The 20,885-nt window shown below is 35.4% G+C and overlaps 1 protein-coding gene across 1 annotated transcript in view; it reads right to left on the reverse strand.

Annotated features, from left to right (window-relative positions):
• Positions 1–1,127: 1,127 nt before the first annotated feature.
• The window catches only part of LOC110029474 (elongator complex protein 3), a 32,011-nt gene continuing 12,253 nt past the window's right edge, over positions 1,128–20,885 (reverse strand). Inside the window, 8 exon segments of the mRNA XM_020731779.1 lie at positions 1,128–1,457; positions 2,020–2,175; positions 2,342–2,446; positions 2,550–2,769; positions 3,204–3,370; positions 18,534–18,708; positions 19,763–19,935; positions 20,027–20,096. Of these exon segments, the coding sequence (XP_020587438.1) occupies positions 1,296–1,457; positions 2,020–2,175; positions 2,342–2,446; positions 2,550–2,769; positions 3,204–3,370; positions 18,534–18,708; positions 19,763–19,935; positions 20,027–20,096 (1,228 nt within the window). The 3' untranslated portion in view covers positions 1,128–1,295.

Below are 20,885 nucleotides of genomic sequence, written 5' to 3' on the forward strand. Positions count from 1 at the left end.
ATGATTTTTACATATAGAAGACACAATAGATCTCCTAGTACTTTAGCATAAATTTTCATGTGTCATATCATGACGGTGTATATCTAAATGCTTTAAAAAACCAACAATCTTCAATTCTTTAGTGTAATTTGCGAACATCAAAATTTATATGATGTTATAAACTAATCAGGTCAACATTTTAGGTAATTGTTGAAAATAAAACATTATCTCTCAATATTTACTTTTTAGCTAGGAGATCTATAGTTTAATATGGACTTGAGGTCCTCACTTTTTTTTTTAAGATTGTGAGAGAATGTTTAAGAGAGTTATAAGAATGTTGGAGGTGTCTTGGGGTTAAGATAGGAAAATATGTATGGTTAAGTGATCTTCAAGCGAAAAAGATTGGAATTTTGTTAGAGTGGGGAAGAGGAAGAGTTGAAAAAGTAATTAAAGAGTCACTAAAACCCCAAAATATAAGCCACCAAGCTTCATGAATGAGTATAGATGCCACCATTGCTTTTCATACAAAATTTGGATAAGAAAAAGGTTATTTTTTTTAATGAAATCAAAAGTATAAAATAAATTTTTATTTGTAAGCCTTTCTCAACATTAAATAAGTTTAGAAGGCATTTCGAGCCAGTATAGCATTATTGCATTGATCGATCACTTGTAATGAGAGAGAAAATTTAAAAAAAATACATATATATTTTTTAAATTTTCTAAAAATCAATAAAATTCAACAAAGCCTAATATGGCAAGTAAAAATGTTCTAAAACTAAGCAATATTAGAAGATCTTCAACTACACACTTGGTGTAATTGACCTATCATCAAGAGATCTTATATTAACTTCCTTAATTATTCTCCAATTATTTATGAAGGATTAGTATTTGCCTATTGACTTGCTTGGAGAGTTGTACATGATCATCCCAACTCATGATGCAGTGACTTGATTTGTGAAATTGCTATTGACCTTTTTATTCATGTTGCCTCAAATGATGAATCAAATTAACTTTTGACACATCTTATAACTCAATTTTTAACATTGTTATGACTTTTAAAGTGACATGCACATTCAAAAAAAAAAACCTTGTTCTTTCATACCTCAGGCCAAAAATAACTCCTCGAATAACAACAGGAACCATCATTCAAATACTGATATAACGGTACTGGAACATTCACATAAAATTAGAAGGATATATGTAGAAAACATTTTACAAACTGCACCTAAAAGAAAAAAAAAAATCGAATAAATATAAAGGTACAGATTAAATAATGTACACTGCCGGTACAAAAAGTGGGAGAAATATGAAGTCAATCAAAGTCCCAAATATTTAACCATGTAAGGGCCTTCAAGCTCATAACCAAGTTTCCTGTAATAATGGCGAGTGCCAACACCAGAAATTACCGCAAGTTTAGCCGACCTATGCTCCCTCCCAGCTATCCTCTCTGCTTCTTCCATCAGAAGTGTTCCATATCCCTGCACCATCAGCCACAATGTTTTTAAAGTGCTAAGAGTTTCTCTGAATCTGAAAACTTCAGCTCAATTTTTCAGGAAATTATATGCTGCCAAACTTCAATAGCACATATTTCTTAACATTTTAGCATAACTATAAGATGAGTCACAAATTCATCATCATATTATAAGAAATAATCTGCATCACATACTATCTCAAACTGGAGAGAGAAATAATTCACTCAGGATCTGCTAATGAAACACATGAAATCTAAATAAGATGCTAGAGAAGAAATCGACAAAGAAAAAAATATGATTAGAGAAGGGGCATTATTACATGCATACCACCCAATTCTTATGTATTTGCATATCTTGCGCCTAAACTTTACTTTTTTTTACATTCATACCGCCCAAAATTTTCAAATCACATAAAAAATACCACCATTTTAACTTTTTAAAAGTGAAATACACCTTTTAATGCATCGAGAAGTGACATGTATGTAAAAATTGATGTTTAGGTGTTTGGTATGAGAATACGTAAGAATTGAGTGGTATGTACATAAATCTTTCTAAAAGAAAAAGTCACCTGGTGCTGCAGCTTATCAGTATCGCGTCCGTGCACTGGAACTGCAGTTCCATAGACATGAAGCTCACGAATGATAGAACACCTTACGTTCTTCAATTCATCGCATGTAGTATTACGACCACATTTACGCAACCGTAGCAAACCAACGAGGATATCCTATGACACACAAGATAAAGTATATTTGCAAAGGAAAGCAATTTAGATAACCAATTAGTTTTGGAAGCAGAAAATGGCCACAAGACAAAAGCATATTAACATCAACTATTAATTTGATATATTTGAAAATCTCAATCGAATATGAAATTTTAGGTTTAATTATTACCTGTCTTGTATCTTCATATGAAAGGAAAGTCTCCCAGCCCTCATTTGCCGCATAATCTCGTCGCACAAGCTCTACTTCCTCTGGTTTGATTTTGTGATGAATGTTCTGAAAATCATAAAAAAAGGAAAGCAAGAAAAAGGTCAAAAAGAAAAATTAAAAAATCATAACTTTATTTAAACTTGAGAGTTATTGATATACAATAAGTAACCTGAATTCCAGCCTCACGTGTTCGAACATCACGACATTTTAAGCCCAAATCATCCATTCGAGCCAGGGCAAGCTCACGGAGGTTTCCTTTCTCAACACCAGAAGTAACTAATGGCATGGGAATATCTCTTTGGACTCTGTAGACACGGGTCCATGGTGGTACCAAGGCTAAAATCCTTGCAATTATGTCCACAAGAAGCTCTGGTGGATAATTTCGATACCTGAAACAAAAATATTAATGAATTAGCAAGCAAAATATATAAATTTTGCATTTATTAACCATTTGGGATCACTCTTATTTTTTGTTCTCTTTTTTTTTTAATTTATTTTATTTGTTCATTTTTTATCTGAACAAGACAAGTTTAATTTGTCTGATTAAGATATGGCTGTTTTTGAAAGCACTCAAAACACCTAAAAGTTGTTCCGATGATTTTCAAAAACATGTTTATGTATTTTTAAAAAAAAAATAAAAAATAAAAACACAAAAAATATACTAAATAAACATGTTTTTAAAAACAAAAGTAAAAATAAAAACAAAAATAGAAAATAAAATTGATTCCAAGCATGCCCTTAACTAACCAGTTCTTCAATGAGCAAACAAACCAATACCCTATAAGATGCAATAACTTAACAAACAGTATAGAACTGCTGTTACCTGCCGGTTTTCCAAAGCTCATAAAGGCCAGTTCCACGAATTACGAGCGTTGGGTAAATTTTGAGACCATCTGCCCTAAAAGCTGGGCTATCAAAAAATTCACGGAAACTTTCCAAATCTCTTTCAATACCAACATTTGGAAGATCAGGCATCATGTGTGCAACAACCTAGAAGAGAAATAAAGCATCCTTCAAATAATAAATTGAATGCAAAGGATAGCAATCCATCCAAAAGTTGCATTCATTATGGATTACAGTGAAGAATAAAATCAAATAAAAATATTTCAAATGAGGAAACCTAGTATGAATACTTTTTAAATTAGACTATGATAAGCAATTAGCATGAAATGATTTAAAAAAGAGAGGATTCAATTTTTAGGGAACAGTACTGTCAAAAAAAAAGGAAAGTCCACACATATTTACTGAAAAATGGGGACGTCGGTCACCAAAAACTATAGGAGCTTGATTCACCAATAGCACATGGGAGGTTACTTGCCAACAAAGAAATCTCTCATTTACATTCATCCCCCAAGTCTCTAAAAATAACGCCATAAATAAGCCTTTTATAGTCTTAAAATTGTTACTAAAGCGACAGGAAGAGGTTGTGAATAAATAACATAATTTCTGGGAGGGCTGGTTGTGTTTGAATTACATTTAATAGTGACACGCTGCTACATAATATCTATACAAAGGCTACTTCATCACCCCCTTTTCCCTAATGATCGGAGACTTCCAAGCACTAAGATTACAATTGTGACAATTCCAATGCTTCATAGAATATATGTGATTTAACAATAATGAGCAACTAAGTCATCATCGGTGTGGCATACTTACGAATTATGAGTGAATGCACCTGTTGGCTACAAATCTTGGCTGCCCCAACATCATTAATATGGTTTTTGGACAAGTTGGTTCGACCCAATGGGCCTACATCCTTTGCTATCTCCTTAGGAAAAAAAGAGAGGATATTTGAACTGATGGAACATTATGATAAAGAATCAACTTTAGCCCATCACAATAGATCATAAAAGTTGACTGCAAATTGACAATTAACTATAAAGCACTTCATTAACTTGAGCATTTGGAATTTTACTTTGATTGGCATTCATGTGTAGGCCGCACTTTAGAATTACCAAATATGTATTTAGGCACCCAAGGGGGAGGCAATAATAGATTAAATTTAGAAGGGAAGCAACAACAAAAACAACAAAAAGCCTTTATCCCACTAGGTAGAGTCGGGTACATGAATCCTTTTTCTCCATTGCGTCTTATTGAGTGTCATATTTTCATTTAATTCTAATAGATTAAGATCATTTTTTTATATAAAATGACCAAGTCTTTTTAGGTCTACCTCAGCCTTTCTTAACATAAGTCGAATCTAAAACATCTACTCTCCTAACTTGATCATCAGATGGTCGATGTTTAATGATGTTTAATGTGACAAAACGTGACAAAACCATCTAAGATGACTCACTCTAATCTTGTCTTCCACTAGAGCTACACCAACCCTACCACGTATATATTCATTTTGCATTTTATCTCCAAGTGTCAAGCCACTCATCCGCCTAAGCATTCTCATCTCAGCAACACTAAACATTGTTTTATGCTTCTCTTTTAAAGGCCATCATTCTGCGCTAGAGAGCAGTGCAGGTCTCACCATCATCTTCTAAAATTTTTCTTTCAGTCCAAGCGACACTTTTCCAATCACACAATAGGCTCAAAGCATTGTTCCACTTCAAGCAACCAACATGAATTCTACTAATAGCATCTCCATCTATATCACCATCACTTAGAACAATAGACCCGAGATATTTATAACATTTACACCTTTTAATAATTTGATCACCCATATTTACAACTCCGCCACTAGAGCTACTACTACTAAAATTACATTTCTTGTATTCAGGTTTAGTTCTACTCAAACGAAGACCTTTAGACTCCAATGTAGACCTCCATAATTCAAGCTTTTCTTAAACTTTTTCTCAGTCTTAGCCACAAGAAGGAAATCATTGGCGAAAAGCATACACAAAGGTACATCCTCCTATAAATGTCCAGAAAGAGCATTCATACTTATAGCAAAAAGATACGGGCTTAAAGTTGGTCCCTGATATAATCCAACTGAAATAGAAAAATACTTGGTCAGTCCTCCTTTTGTTCCAACACAAGTAACAGCTCTAGTATATATATCTTTAATGACTTGAATATAAGTCATATCAACATATTCTTCCCTAGAACTCTCCAAAGGACTTCTTTTGGAACCTTATCATATCCACCTTATTCTCTTTTTACTTCTCGATCAAACCTCTAATAAATGTATAACTTCCATAGTAGACCTGCTCAACATAAATCCAAGCTCATTATGAGAAATATTTGTATAACGTCTTACCCTATGTTCAATTACCCTCTCCCACACTCTGAAGTATGACATATCAACTTAATTCCTCTATAATTTGCACAATCTTGTACATCCCCTTTATTCTTAAAAATGAGGACCAAACTACTCTTCCTCAACTCCTCAAGCATCTTTTTAGTTTTTAAAATAATATTAAAGAGTTTAGCAAGCTAAGAACTCCCAAATTTCTTTAATATTTTCACCCTTCAATTGGGATATCATAAAGTCATACTATTTTTTTAGCCTTGGGTTTTTTTAAAGCATCCTCAACTTCTTTTTTACTAAATGTGATTTTAAAAATAAAATATTTTATTATTATTAATGATATTAAGATCACTATGATCGATCTAATTTTTAAAAACTTCATTGAAAATTTTATCAAAGTCGCTCACCTAAATATGTTAAATATCTTCCTTTTTTATTTTAATCTTTAATACATTTTACTTGAATTAAATCTTTAGTTTTCTTTTCTCTTTGTTTGGCTAGTTTAAACATGTATTTTTCACCCTCTTTAGTCTCTAACTTATTATAAAGATCACTTAAAATAAAACTTTTAGCATCACAAGTTGTTCTCTTAGACTATTTATACGACCGCATTATATTTTTCTCAAGTTCTCTATACTTTTACATCTAAGCCAATTTTTATAATACTTTTTATATTTTATCATTTCTTACACCATAAACTATTTTTATTTATAGAAACTTTTCATTTTGATTCTCCAAGCACACCTTTTGTCACTTGTTTAATAGTGTTTGTTACTTTATCCCACATGGAATTTGCTTCTTCATAAAATTGAGAAGGGAAGGACAAGAAAAAAAAACATTTCTCTCACATTCCACCATGGATAGCTTAGTCATTGAGTTGTATTCAAAGTTGATAAACAACGAATTCGAGGACATTTCAATGCACCAAATGATACCAGAGTTAACCCAAAATACGACACAAGACACGGATTTTATTAATAACTTAAAAAGAGGATTACAACGTGGACTCAAAGAAAGAAACACATTACGCGAATCAAACATTAAAACAAAACATTAAAGCAAAGACTAAACATAAAAAAGCACAGCAAGCTCGTCGAGGAGAGAGTCCGGTGAGATGTTGTAGCGGCGGCTGTGGTGATGGCCAGAGCGAAATCAAAGTGAGAGTAAGCCAGCGCACGTCGAGGCGTTGAACCATAGCCAGAAGAGTAGAGGACTTCATCGTGAACCGGCACACGGAGGCGACAGTAGTGGCGGCCAAAGCCGAGGAGCGGAGGCAAGGAAGACCGCTGAAGCCAAGGAGCGGAGGCACAAAAGGCAGTCGAAGCCGATGAGCGGAGGCACGAAAGGCTGCAGAGCCGAGGGGCAGAGGCACGGAAGGAGACCGAAATAGAGGAACAAAGGCACGAATGATAGTTGAAGCCAAGGAGCGGAGGCACAAGCAGTGGTGGAGAAGGGTTGTGGTCTGTTGTGTGGGAGGCAACAGGAACTACGACCTGTAAGGAAGCTGCAGCGGAAGGTGATTGTCGACGATTTTGGAAAGCAGCAGACGACTGCGGTGCTCAGGAGGACAATAAGAAGATAGTGAGGCTGCCTGTTGGAGGCGTGCGCTGATCAGGGAGGACAGCCAGCGATTGCTTTGTCCACTGAGGGAGATAGGGCAACTGAGCTGTGGTCTGGATGAGAAAGCAAGGAGAACCAGAGGGCTGTAGGAGGGCGAGAGGTGGAAAGCTGAGCTGGAGGGCAAAAACGATGGTGGACTGTGGGACAACTGTCAGAGTAAGGAAGATAAACACCACCTCAGACGGGAATACGGTCAGAGCACCTTTCTCGCCGTCGATACAACCCTTCGAGAAGGAAAATACTCATATAAACTGAAACCAACTTTTGAAAACAAGACCCTTAACCTAGACACAAAAACTCTTATTTATAAAAGACTTGACAACTATAGGAAACATTAAAATAGGAAAGAAATAATATTAGATTTCAGAATTTATTCAATACTTTTAAAATAGGAAAGGAAATAAAATCAGATTTCACGTTTAATGCAAAAGTTTTGAAATTAGAAGGAGAATAAAATCAGATTTTGATTTTTAGGGAAGGTTATAGAATTAGGAAAGATTTAGGGAGGCAAAAAAGGAATGAAAAAAAAGGAAGGGCAAGGAGGGGTGGAAAAGGAAAGGAAAAAAAGTAGGAGGGGGTGGGGTGGGGGACCAGCCGGTCCAACAAGACTAGACATGCGCCCAATTAGCACTCCCATGAGCCCCGTGTCTGCCTCGAAGTTGGGGGAGCTTCGACCTCAACTGTCAAAGCTTTTAGATCCTCAAAGTATTGAGTAAGATCTACAACATTGAAAGTGGCTAAAATGTTATAGTCCCCTGATAAATCAAACTTATATGCATTTTCGTTGAGTTTTTGCAAAATCCTAAAAGGACAGTCTACTTTGGGTTTCAGTTTTCCGAAAGCTCCTACGAGAAATCGTTTCCTTTTCAACTGGATCCAGAAGAGAATGTCATATTTTTCCTTGATTTGTTTGCTTGTGCTTGATATTTTTTGTTTTGTCTAGCAATCTCTTTACCAACCTCTTCATGTATTTGTTGGATTTCATGAACCCGCTTTGTAGTATCTTGGTTGAGTTCTGACGTTGGTAGGAGTGGAATTAGATCAAGTGGTGTGAGTAGATTGTGGTCGTAGACAATCTTGAATGGATTGCATCTCGTTGTCTGACTCGTGGATCTATTGTAGGCGAATTCTGCTTGGACGAGAATGAGATCCCATTGTTTGATATTCTTTCCGACAAAACATCTCAGTAGGTTCCTTAGGCTGCTTTTGTTCACTACTTCTGTATGATCGTCTGTGTATGGGTTGCTGAACTGAATTGGATCTTGGTGTCTAACTGCCCCCAAAAAAAGTACGCCAAAATGGCTCAGAAATTTGACATCTGTCAGAGATAATGGTTCTCTGAATCCGGTGTAACTCGGTAATCCCCTTGAAGTATAAGCCAACAATATGAGAGGCATCTATTGTGCGGAGACATGGAACAAAATGCACTATTATTTAAAATCGGTCCACTACGACCATTACAGAATCTTTGTTCCTCTATGTCTTGGGGATACCTGGTACGAAGTCCATGCTGACATTTTCCCAGGGTGCTTCTGGTATAGGCAACGACATATACAAACCATATTTTGCCCTCTTGTTTTCGCCAAATGACAAGTCCTGCATTGCTACGTGTTGCTCTACATCCCTTGTTAGTCGAGGCGAGACGTGTTCTTTGACAAGAGTGAGAGCCTTGTCACTGCCGAAATGGCCTACAAGGCCTCCATGATGGTTCTCCTGTACAATTGCTTCTATCAAGAAGCATCTTGGAATGCATAGTTTAGTGCGATAGAACATGTAGCCATCTGCATGGTAATACTGCCCTATCGGTTTTTCTTGACATTGTTCCCATATATCTTTCAAGTCTTCATCTGTTGTGTACAAGTTTTTCATGATCTCGAACCCTATGATGCTCGTTTGCATTGAGGTGATTAATAAGTGGCGTCGGCTTAGTGCTTCTGCGATGCGGTTTCGGCTCCCAGCTTTGAGCTTAAGTATGAAATTGAATGATGCAAAAAATTCTACCCATGTTGCATGTCGACCTTTAAGCTTACTCTGGCTGTTCAAAAATTTCAAGGCTTCGCGATTTGTAAACAAGGTGAAGTCATTAGTCAGTAGGTAGTGGCTACAGTGCTCGAGGGCTCTTTCAATTGTGTAAAATTCTTTGTCATAGGTTGAGTGCTTCCTCTAGGACTCATTGAGTTTCTTGCTAAATAAAATGATAGGGTGACGACCTGGCTCAATACAACCTCGATTCTGACCCTAATGCATCACATTCTACTTCGAATAGTTGTGTGAAATATGATAAGGTTATAACTGGTGCTTGAGTTGCTTTTTTTTAGTGTATCGAAGCTAATGCGCGAGGTGCTTGTCCAAGTGAAATCTTTGCCTTTTAAAAGTTTGGTGAGTGGAACAATAACAGAGCTGAAATGTTTAATGAAGCGGTGATAGAATGATGTTAGCCTCAAAAAATGTGTTTTAATTCGGTGAACGATTGCGGTGTGGTCCAGCTTATGATGGCTTCAATTTTGGTTAGGTCCATTGGAACGCTTGCATTGGATATGATATAACCCAAAAAGCATACATGAATTTTGATGAAAGTGCATTTCTTTATATGAGTGTAAAGTTTCTCATTTCGGAGCACTTCAGAAACTACTGTCAAGTGTTGTACATGATGCTCTTCAGAATGGTTGTAAACCAACATGTCATCAAAGTAGACTACGATGAATTTCGCGATGTGGTTGCGAAATTCATTCACTAATCACATGAAGGTGTTGGGTGCATTTGACAAACCGAAGGGCATGACTGTTCACTCGTATAGTTCATCTCATGTCTTAAAGGTGGTCTTCCATTCATTGCCTGTCCTCATCCGTACTGGTGATATCTACCGCGCAAGTCAATCTTTGAGAACAAAGTGACTCCGTGTAACTGGTCCAGGAGATTGTCTAGTCAAGGTATAGGGAATCGATACTTGATTATGATTTTGTTGATGGCTCTATTGTTGACACATTCTCCATGGTCTATTTATCTTAGGTTCCATTAAGGCGGGCACTGCGTACGGACTTCTACTTTCTCTAACCATTCCTATGGCGACAAAGTCTTCCACTTGTCGTTGTAGTTCCTCATATTTTGTTAGCCTTAGCCAGTATGCAAGTCAGTTTGGTAGGACAGCCTCAATGGTGGTAGTTCCTCTAGCAGACTGTTTGTCATGATGTCTAAGAAGTCTTGTAGTAACGGTTGTAGGTGTGTCTGTATTAAGTTTTCTTCCTCGAACCCCTCAAGTAGTACTAGAGCTAGTGCTATCGGTGCTTCTTGAACTAACTGCATAAATGTGGCTCTTGGAACGATAGTTTACTCAGTGTCGTTTACTCTGGCCTCTTTACATGGGAGTAATATGATGTGTTAGCCATCTTTCTTGAATAAGTAAGTGTTTCTAAACCCGCCATGTTAAAATAAATAATGAGGGTAAAAAAAAAATTGATTTGGGGAGGGGTGCGGATGCTAGAGAAGTCTAGGACATGACTAGGGTTGGGCTACCTTTGATACCAAATGATACCAGAGTTAACCCAAACCATGACGCAAGACACGAATTATATTAATAACTTAAAAAGATGATTACAAATTGGACTCAAAGAAAGAAAGACACTGCACTAATCAAAACATAAAATAAAACATTACAACAAAGACTTAACAAAAAAAGATACAATAAGATCAATGAGAGAGTTGGTGAGATGGTGCTAGAGCGGCGACCATGGACTGGCACCTGAAGGCGGCGATAGTGGCGGGGGGGGGGGCACAAAAGGCGGCTTCGAGCTGAGGCACGAAAGTCGGCCGAAGCCAACGTATAGAGGCACGAAAGGCGGCCGAAGTCGATGAGCGGAGGAACGAAAGGTGGACGCAACCGAGGGGCGGAGGCACAAAAGGCTACTGGAGCAGAGGAAAAGAGGCACAGATGGCGATCGAAGTTGAGGAACGGAGGCACGGACGACGATGGAGAAGTTTTGTGGCCTCCTATCTGGGAGGCGACAAGAGCTGCGACCCTGCAGGGAAACTGCAAGGGAAAAGGATTGTCAGCCGTCTGGGGACGCAGCAGAGGGTTGCGGTTCTCTGGGAGGAAACAAGAGAAGGGAAAAGAAAGAACGAGGGAAAAATTTTCTTGGTTTGGAGAAGGGTGCAGATGTTAGAGAACCCTATGATAGGACTAGAGTTGGGCTAACTCTAATACCAAATGATACCAGAGTAAACCAACCATAACGTAAGACATAAATTTTATTAATAACTTAAAATGACGATTACAACTTAGACTCGTAGAAAGAAATACACTACACAAATCAAAAAATAAAACAAAATTTTACAACAAAGACTCAACACAAAAAGACACAACAAGCTCAACGAGGGAGTGCGGTGAGATGAAGCCAGAGCGACGAATGTGGTGGACTGGCACCTGAAGGCCACTAGTGGCGGCCAAAGCCGATGAGGGGAGGCACGAAAGGCGGCCGTAGAAGAGAGGTTGAGGCGCAAAAGACGGCCAAAACCGAGGAGCAGAGGCACTGATGGCGGCCGGAGCCGAGGAGCAAAGGCACGGATGGCAGTGGAGAAGGGATGAGGCCCGCTGTGTGGGGAGGCGGCAAGAACTTCAATCCTACAGGGAAGCTGCAGGGAAAAAGGATTGTCAGCGATTTGGGGAGGCAGCTGAGGGTTGTGGTTCTCTGGGAGGAAACAAGGGAAAGAAAAAGAAAAAATGGGGAAAAAAATTTTCTTTCGGTTTGGGGAGGGTGCGGATGCTAGAGAATCCTAGGATAGGACTACGACTGGGCTACTCTGACACCAAATAATGTCGGTGTAACCCAAACCGCGACGCAAGACACGAATTTTATTAATAAATTTAAAAACACGTTTACAATTGACTGAAGGAAAGGACACGACATGAGTCAAAAGATAAAACAAAACATTCCAACAAAAACTCAACACAAAACGATACAAGTTTGATGAGGGAGCCAGGTTAGATGGTGCTGGAGCGGCGACTGTGGTGGACTAGCACCCGAAGGCGGATGTGGTGGCGGCCGAAGCCAAGGAGCGAGTAACGAAAGGTGGCCGAACCTGATGAGTAGTGGCACAAAATCTTGTTTTACCCAAAAAATATTTCATTTGAGCCTCGTCTAAATCGTAGAGACAATACAAATAAGACCATCCACATTTGAATTGAGATTTGGGCATGCATCAAGGGATCAGATAACCATAATTATTTTGAATATTATGTAAATTTAATATATTTATATATCCATATATTCAAAGCACCTATATATCGTTATAGTTATGCATTAATCCTTATATAATATTTTAAAAATCAAAATTTCCCACTCTTCCCCTCCTCATAATGGGTTTGAAATTTATCCATCTAAAAAGATTTGAAGGCAAAGATCAAAGATGAGTACTTCGAAGAAGCATCCATCCAATTTCATTGGATTTTATCTTCCATATCCTGTAGAAAATGGAGGCGGCACTTTCAAGTTTGAGCATCTTGTCTTGATGGAAGGATACTGTGTTGTTCAGTTAAACCCAAACATATGGGCAGCCGGTCAGAAGGTAACTAATGATATTGGGAAAGCATTGTTCAAAAAGTAAGAGAATTTTTAGAACCAGCAGACCTTTTGTGTGTTAAGTTATCAATTTCCATTTATCAAAAATTGAGTTATGCATGAATTTTCCATTGACGTTTATCATCTATGATCATATGGGTTTTCACAAGCCATGAATAAACGATGAAGAAAGAAAGGCGCATTTTGAGATGCTTAGGCTTTCAAAATTCCCAAAGGTGTATCTGAAATTCAGTGGATTGTTTCGGTTGTCAAGAAAGTCATTTTCTTAGTTTGATATGGGAGAACGTCCAAGCAATCTATAGCTACGAATCTAACCGCAGCAGGCGAGGAAGTGACTTCCCTTTGGTTGTGACCGAGTTTGGAAATAAAGAGGCCAAGGATGCAATCACTGCCATTGCTAGTTAGGAATGACCAAGCTTTGGGAACTCTTAATTACCCCACAGAGTGAGACCGACCCTTCTTTTAGACTACACAGGTGGTTATTCGATCATACATCAATGATTTTCACTTATACTTACGTGATTTGAACCCTTGGTGGTTGAAATCAGCCCTGGTATTAAGAGCTACAAACTTTTTGGGTCCCATTATCACCCATTACTAGGCCACTTATGTTGTATCATATCATGACACCACTAGTGTGAAAGTAGCATTGTTTAAAAACACATTTGAGACTTCTACCTCGAGGCACACCTCAAACTGAGGTGCTTAAAAAATACTTCAGGCATACACCTCGATGTCACCAATAAAGCTTGCGCCTTCTTCATTTGAGGCGTTTGCCTTGAGACATTTGAGACAGTATCTTGATCAAATTATACAAAAAAAAAAGCATACTACATTATATTGCTAATAAATATCATATTACATTATATTATACTATATTATATTAAAGTAAACTATATTTTATATATCTAGTAAAATGTCTTAATCAAATATAATTGAAGTATGATTATTTGATTATGCTATCAATTGATTCTTATGGTTTAAATTATATTGGACTTCAAATTAATAGATAGTAAGAGAAAAATTATAGCAAATGAAGACCATTTTAAACTTATAAATGAGATAGAATTAAACGATAATAAATATGATACCTTTTTTTTAATATGATGAAAGTAAGGATGAGTTCATAATAGATTTTTAACCTCATGGAAAATTTAAATATGAAGTGAATGCTTACCTTAAATCTTATTTCAAACTTCTATTTTATATCAACATTTAGAGTTAAAATTTATAATTCATCTTTATGACAATAAACTAAATTAACATATCAATGACTTATATCATATTTATGAATTATTTTTCGTTTTACAATTTTTTTTTCTTTTTAGAGCCTTATATCATATTTGCTAGGACAAAAGGCTTTAATTCCCGATTCCATCTTTAAACTTTATAATGCAAGGTTTACATACCAAATTATTTCCAAAATATGCTTGAAATATTGAAACAAACTAAAAAATGACATAATCCCAAATCACTCAACATTCAACCATCCTGATAAAATTCATAGAAGTCTAAACTTTAAAGGAGTAGTATTTTAGTCATTAGTTTCCCTCGACCACAATTCTCTTTAGCGAATTTTAGAAAATTTAGCATTCTTATGTATTTTCCTAGCCTTGATGACCATAAACTCTAGCCAATGACTTTTCTCAAACGATGAAATACGACATTTGCACTATATGATGCCTTTCCTTCGCCTTAGGTGACTCTAAACAGACTACACATTATCGTATCGGCTAGTTCAATTGTCCTAAACTAGTTAGTAAGACCCTTATCCCTTCGATTTCAGTCTAGTCAGCTGACTCAATGAGAGTTCGCAGTTATCCTTACCATTAAACTAGTCAGTAGAGAGTACTCAAATGCTCATAAGTTTTTTTAGCACTATCCCACCTAATCTTAGAACCCCTTAAAAATCATAAATGATTGCTAGTCTAATCGTAGGGTTTCACTAATTACTTTTTTAGGCATTACTGAGTGGATCCAGTTGCTCTCCAATTCTAGGCTCAACCTAAATATATGCAGACGACCCAAAAATCTTTTTCACCAGCATTAGGCGGCCCCTGAAGAGCGGCTTATCCTTAATAGTTCTAGAGGAATCAGGCATGTTTAGTGACAGTTCATCTTAGATAATCATCTTGACTTTAAGAATAGCAACACTCACATTAAGGTGGGCTAAGTTCATTCTTAAAATCTCCTGAAAGTGATGAAGATTCATACCAACAAATCTTAGAATATTTGGAATGAGGTCAAGCCCATTCTCTAACATGGAACTTCTACCCTTTGGTAGTGTCTTGTAATCAAGAATGAATCATCATCCACTCCTTTACCACTTGGCACACTGTTTTCAACTTTAAGTCTAGGATTCAGAACTTGAAGACGGGTCACCTGTATCTTCTTCTTGTTTAAATTGGAAATCTTGCTTCTAAGAGATTGGGATTTAAAACCCTCATGATGGCATATCCAAGCTCAGGTTATACTATGTCAATCACATATAGGTTCCTCAAAACTCTTTAAAGGTGAAACTCTATGAAGTTATAAAAAATTAAATAAAGTGACATAAATTACTAATAATTTAAACATAAACCACCGCCTCAATAATCAATTTGAATGTTGTCTAATCAAACTATAACTTGAACAACAAATCTAATTAGAATGACACTCTCACTGGCATGACATACATTAGATGACAAATGTTGTAATAGGCACATTCTTATGCATCCTTGTGCTAAGGTTCTTTTTATGTGAGGTGATAATTACTATTTTCATTATTTCTTTTAATGTGAAATTATTGACACTTGAACTTAAGTGATTATGATAGATAATTTCTTTGTAGGTGGCTATAAATCCAAAAAAAGAGAACATGTTTAAAAGAAAAAAATAAATTGTTTTGTTTGCAAATGACGCTATTCTAACTTAAACACTGAGTGGGCATGGCTAATATAAAATAGCTTGACATCCATCTGTGTTAAGCTTTGTGTGAAACGTGTAATTATTCTTTTATTAATAACATCTGCTCTGTAGGAACAATTTTGTGATTTTTTGCTTTCATGATGTACTTTTTTATAAGGAAAGCCTTGTAAACATATGGAATCTCTCAGAAAGAAAAAGAACAAATGACAATCTACGAAGAGACATTCAAGGCCCCAAATATCAATCTATATTTGTATAATTCTAGGACTGAGGTGTACCTATGATAGAACCAAGCTACCTTCATTTTTTACTCTTTTTCTAGGGTGCACTGCAGAACCCAACTTGCACTTTTATTATTTTATCTTGTATTATATGAATGAATGCCAACTGGGTGTGTACAAGAAATGCATGTCTTTTTCTAGATTTATTCATTTTGTTTGTGTGACGTGACCCGAACTTTAAATCATCGTTAGGCTCTTGAGATGTTAAATTTTCTACCTTAAACAACACATTAATTTAAGAAATATTGAAAAATATTTGATTTAAAATTAATGGCATAACTTTTCGTAAAATCATTTTTTAAAATAATCCATTTCTAACATCTGTAATGAACCATAAAGGTACAGTCAATATTTGGTTGACTTGCCCTGATTCATTGGAAATATGCTCTTTGAATCCGTAAAATCAATTTTTAAAATAATCGATCTCTAACCTCTGTAGTGAACCATAAAGGTACAATCAACATTTGGTTGACTTGTCTTAATCCATTAGAGATATCCTCTTTGAATCGGTAAAATGTTAGCGGTAAAATGTTAGACTAATGCAGACATAAACATAGTCCAATGAGTCAACATATTAATTTTTTTTTGTTTATAACTCACTTATGTCTAACTAAATCAAAACTTGTGTATGCATACCATGGCCACTTATGATCGTACTGCTTTGGTTCAGTGGCACGGTCATACGACAAATTTTTTTATATATCACTCCTATCCCATCTTGCATTAGCATGGAAACTAGACATCATGATTTTAATGTGATTAAAAGGCTCTAGCTAGCTTTCATTTTTAGGGAAGAATATAAATGCGAGTCATCGACATTCTTAGTCACTGTTGAGTTAAGTTACAAGTAATATCATTGCATTTGCATTGATTAAAGTCATGGTTGTATGTAGTTAGTATATTTGGTCCCCTTAGAATTACGTTCGAGATTGAAATTATCATTGCAATGTTTAAAAATCATCATCAGACAAGCTTCCACTCATTCGGAAGTTGTACACTCCGCATATATATTACTTGATGATGCCTCCTCATATATTCAACCACTAAGCATGATTCTGAATGACTTCTATCGCTTTTCTAACCTCTAAATGCTTGGTTTATACCCGGCATGATGTATATGCACTTCAACCTTCTATCATTAAAATAGGAAACTTGTTTAGAAATCTTATGTACCATACTCTCAAAGAAAAATAAATAAACATTCTTAATCGAGAGTTTGTCTCTTTAATCAAGATGTAATTAATCATAAGGGCTTCTGCTTATAAAAAACTAAATCATCGGAAAAAAATAAATCACATTCAATAGTATATATTGAGTTGGGAAAATATTTAGTTCCATTAAAGCATACATATATCTTGAGTACATAAAATGAATTTTCCTCTATCCTTTTTTGGTAGCACCGTCTCCTCTCAATAGAGCACTCTAAATACAAATAAATGTATGACTAATGTGTCTTTTATTGATTCTCATTCTAGGGCATAAATGTTTGCAACTGCTTCTGTTTCTTTTGATGGTACAATCCAATCCTTTATAATCCTCCCCCACGCATGAGCCTCCATCAAAGGAGCTCTACAAGCTTAAATGGACAAATCCATGTAAACAATATTTCAATAAATTTATAGTGAATCTTCTGTCTCAATCACTTATTAAAGATTAAATGTTAGCAATTTTTTTCCATCAACTATTTTACTATAAAATCTTAGTCCTCCAACCAAATTATGGTGAACATGATAAAGAACCATTAAAATGATGGAATAACTAATAAACTTTTTTTTAAAAAAAATTCATGGATATTTTGGTCATGAATCTATATTTGACCATAGTTGATAAATTAGTTATGTGTGGTTTGCATTCATGTACTCATGGTTTTGGAAGCTACACCTTTAGTTATAAATAATTCAAGTTACAATTGTGCCTTCTCCATCAATCAAGGCTATAATTGAAGTTATTTAAATTACAATTGTGCCTTCTCCATCCATTTAATGATCAAAGCAAGTCAACACGTCGAATGAGCAGACTCCCAGGTGAAATAATTGTGTGCATAGGCAGAATAGAAATCTAGTGGATTGCTTATAGTTTATGGAAAGCAATTGGAGTGACCAACATGCAAACATGACTGACAATTGACTTATGGGAAGTGTATTCACTTAGCTCATGGACTTTTACCGATTGGATTTTTGAAATAAATCATTGTCACCTTCCTCATCAGTCCAAACTTTTGGAGTTGATTGTGTCCAGTGGTATTACAACGATCCAATAGCTCAATTTGAATTCAAAAGAAAAGTCGAATACAAAAAAACTTTCAAAAATTTATAGTGATATAATCATAAACTGATAGTTTAAAATCATAGACAACCAAATCACCATGCATCTAAAGCCACACAACAAAGAACATTTAAAGTGAAGCATGTTGACATGAAAATCTTATCTTCGTATTTTCAGAAGATTAGCCACAACCAACTAACATTCTAAAGAATTTGGGAGAGTACTTAAAAGTTGCTGATAATGACAAATACTATTGACCATGCATAGCAGAGAAGGCTACATAAGGACAGGTAAAGTGTTCAAACCTTAAAGCCAGCATCCTTAGCTAAGCAAAAGCAATCAGCCACAGCAGCAACCGTATGGCCTCTATTTGTGTCACGAGCTACATCTTCATATGTGCTTTGAACTCCTATCTCCAACCGAGTGCAGCCATAAGAAAGCATTTGGCGCAAATGAGGGCTCAAACAATAATCAGGTCTTCTGATATTCAGCAAAAATGTAGACAGTTGACATTAGGAAAATCTAGTACAGCCAATATAATATGTATATTCCTAATGAAACTTTCTAATAAGCAAATGCACAAATGTATGGATAGTATGCATGATATAAGATAAAATACCTTCAATCATGAACCCAGATATCTTGAATAAAGAAAAAAAGAAAAGAAAAAAGATATAAAAGAAAATAAAAGGGCCAAAAACTCCAACCTAAGAAACTCACCATCATAGAAACATATTAAATTGGGATCTTTATGTTTTAATTGCTATGATTTAAGAAAAGTTTAAAGTATTTGGAATTTTTGCCCTTCACTATTTTTAGTGCAATTGCAAAATAGCCTATTTTATCATTGGAGAAGTCACTTCTCTGTAAATAAGCAATCCCTAATTCATTAAGCAGCCGCAAAGAACTTTGAAGTTTAGAAAATGCAGATCAGCTATTTACATAGATACCAAAACAATAGAAAAATTAGAACGTTATTCCTTCTTCCGTAATCTTCATGACCCAAATTTATATTCGTGCAGTTCAGAAAAGCAGCATTTAATAGGAAAGTAAGAGTTTTATTGGGGTTGTCCTTAAAAATAATAAAATAAGAGATAAAAAGTTAGAATAAGACCATTATGAAGCAAAAGAAAGGTGAGCAAAGCAATAATGCATAGGGCTTCAATTAGTTCCCAACTAGTTATCACATCAGTTTCCAGGCGCTATAGCGAAAGAGGTGCATTCAATTTCTCGTGGAACAAAATGTTAACACTTCAGACTAGCAGGATTGATTAAAGTGAGGCCTGAACACTAAAAGAAAGAGCAGAAAAGTTATTTATTCCAACAAATTTCCAAGAAAGACGTTCTACAAATGAATGAAAACTAGTAACAATACGCATAAAATTTATCGCAGCTTGCATTCTTCATCATCATCATAATACTTAAGACATTTTCACAAGAAAGGTTATTATTGCAACACAAAGTTTGCATGTTCCATTAGTCAACTCCGACAATGAATAGAATGGAAAGATGGTTTAAGAAAAAGAAATCTCACGTTTCAATTGTCATGCCAATACATTTAATAGCACTATGTTCCGAATAGCTGACTGCTTCCTCAACGTTCATGGAAGTATGTCCAGACAGCGCATCATGGAGATTTCTAATAAAATAATCTCGATAGTCTGCAGGCAAAGACATAAAGGTTCCCCCCATCAAAATGAACTCCACCTGGGGAAAAAAATTACAATGACTAACCAAAACATGAATTGAGATGCAAACTTGCTTTTCAAACAATTTTTTAATGAGAAACATTACAAACCTTGTCCACACTATGACCCAGCCTCTTGAGCTGATCAATTCTACTTCTAGCTTGGACATATGGGTTGTATCTGGAGTGAAAAACATCCAAAACTATCATAGATGTGAAGTTTCAAGCAACCCATCACAAAAACAGTTGTTCCAATAAATGGCAGGGGAAATTTATCAAAGATCATAGAATCCACATTCATTTATGTTTTTGTTCTATCTTTTGCAAATAAAACCGGTTAGTCTTTCAAATAATATATTTTTTTTTCCCTTCATTTATTTTATCTTTTTTCCCCAATCAAATTATTTTCTAAAAGCATTTGATTAATGAAAAATTAAATATGATTATTAAACAAAGGAGATAATGATATATAAGAAAGTTGATGAAAATAAAATTGCATCTTTTGGAATTAAAATCAGGTATTTATAGTGAAATTTTAACTTAAAATTACATATGAGCAAAAATAATGTCTTGCGCGATTAAACATAAATGTTACAAATTACAATTAAGTTGGAAAAGTTAAATGAACCCTAAGTGTTGGGTGTTTAAGAAGTTCATGATATCTAAAAGCTAAATATAACAGAAATGAGAACACTAGGATTGATGTGTGATGAAATTAGGAATAATAAATTAAATAATTACTATATTTGAGGAACAGTTTGGGTTATATTTATTAAGATTAGATAATTAAAAACAAACCTGGATGATTTAGACACACAATAAATTTTAAAAATATGCCTATAAAAAAGATAAATAGCATTATTATTGAAGAAATATAAGCGAAAATGAGTGACCCAATGATAAAAATGTAAATAAGTTTTAATAAAATTTACAAAAAAAATTAGTTTAATAAATTAAAATAAACTATAAG

The sequence above is a fragment of the Phalaenopsis equestris genome, unplaced genomic scaffold, assembly GCF_001263595.1.
Source record: "Phalaenopsis equestris unplaced genomic scaffold, ASM126359v1 Scaffold000577, whole genome shotgun sequence".
In the NCBI taxonomy this organism is placed as follows: domain Eukaryota; kingdom Viridiplantae; phylum Streptophyta; class Magnoliopsida; order Asparagales; family Orchidaceae; genus Phalaenopsis; species Phalaenopsis equestris.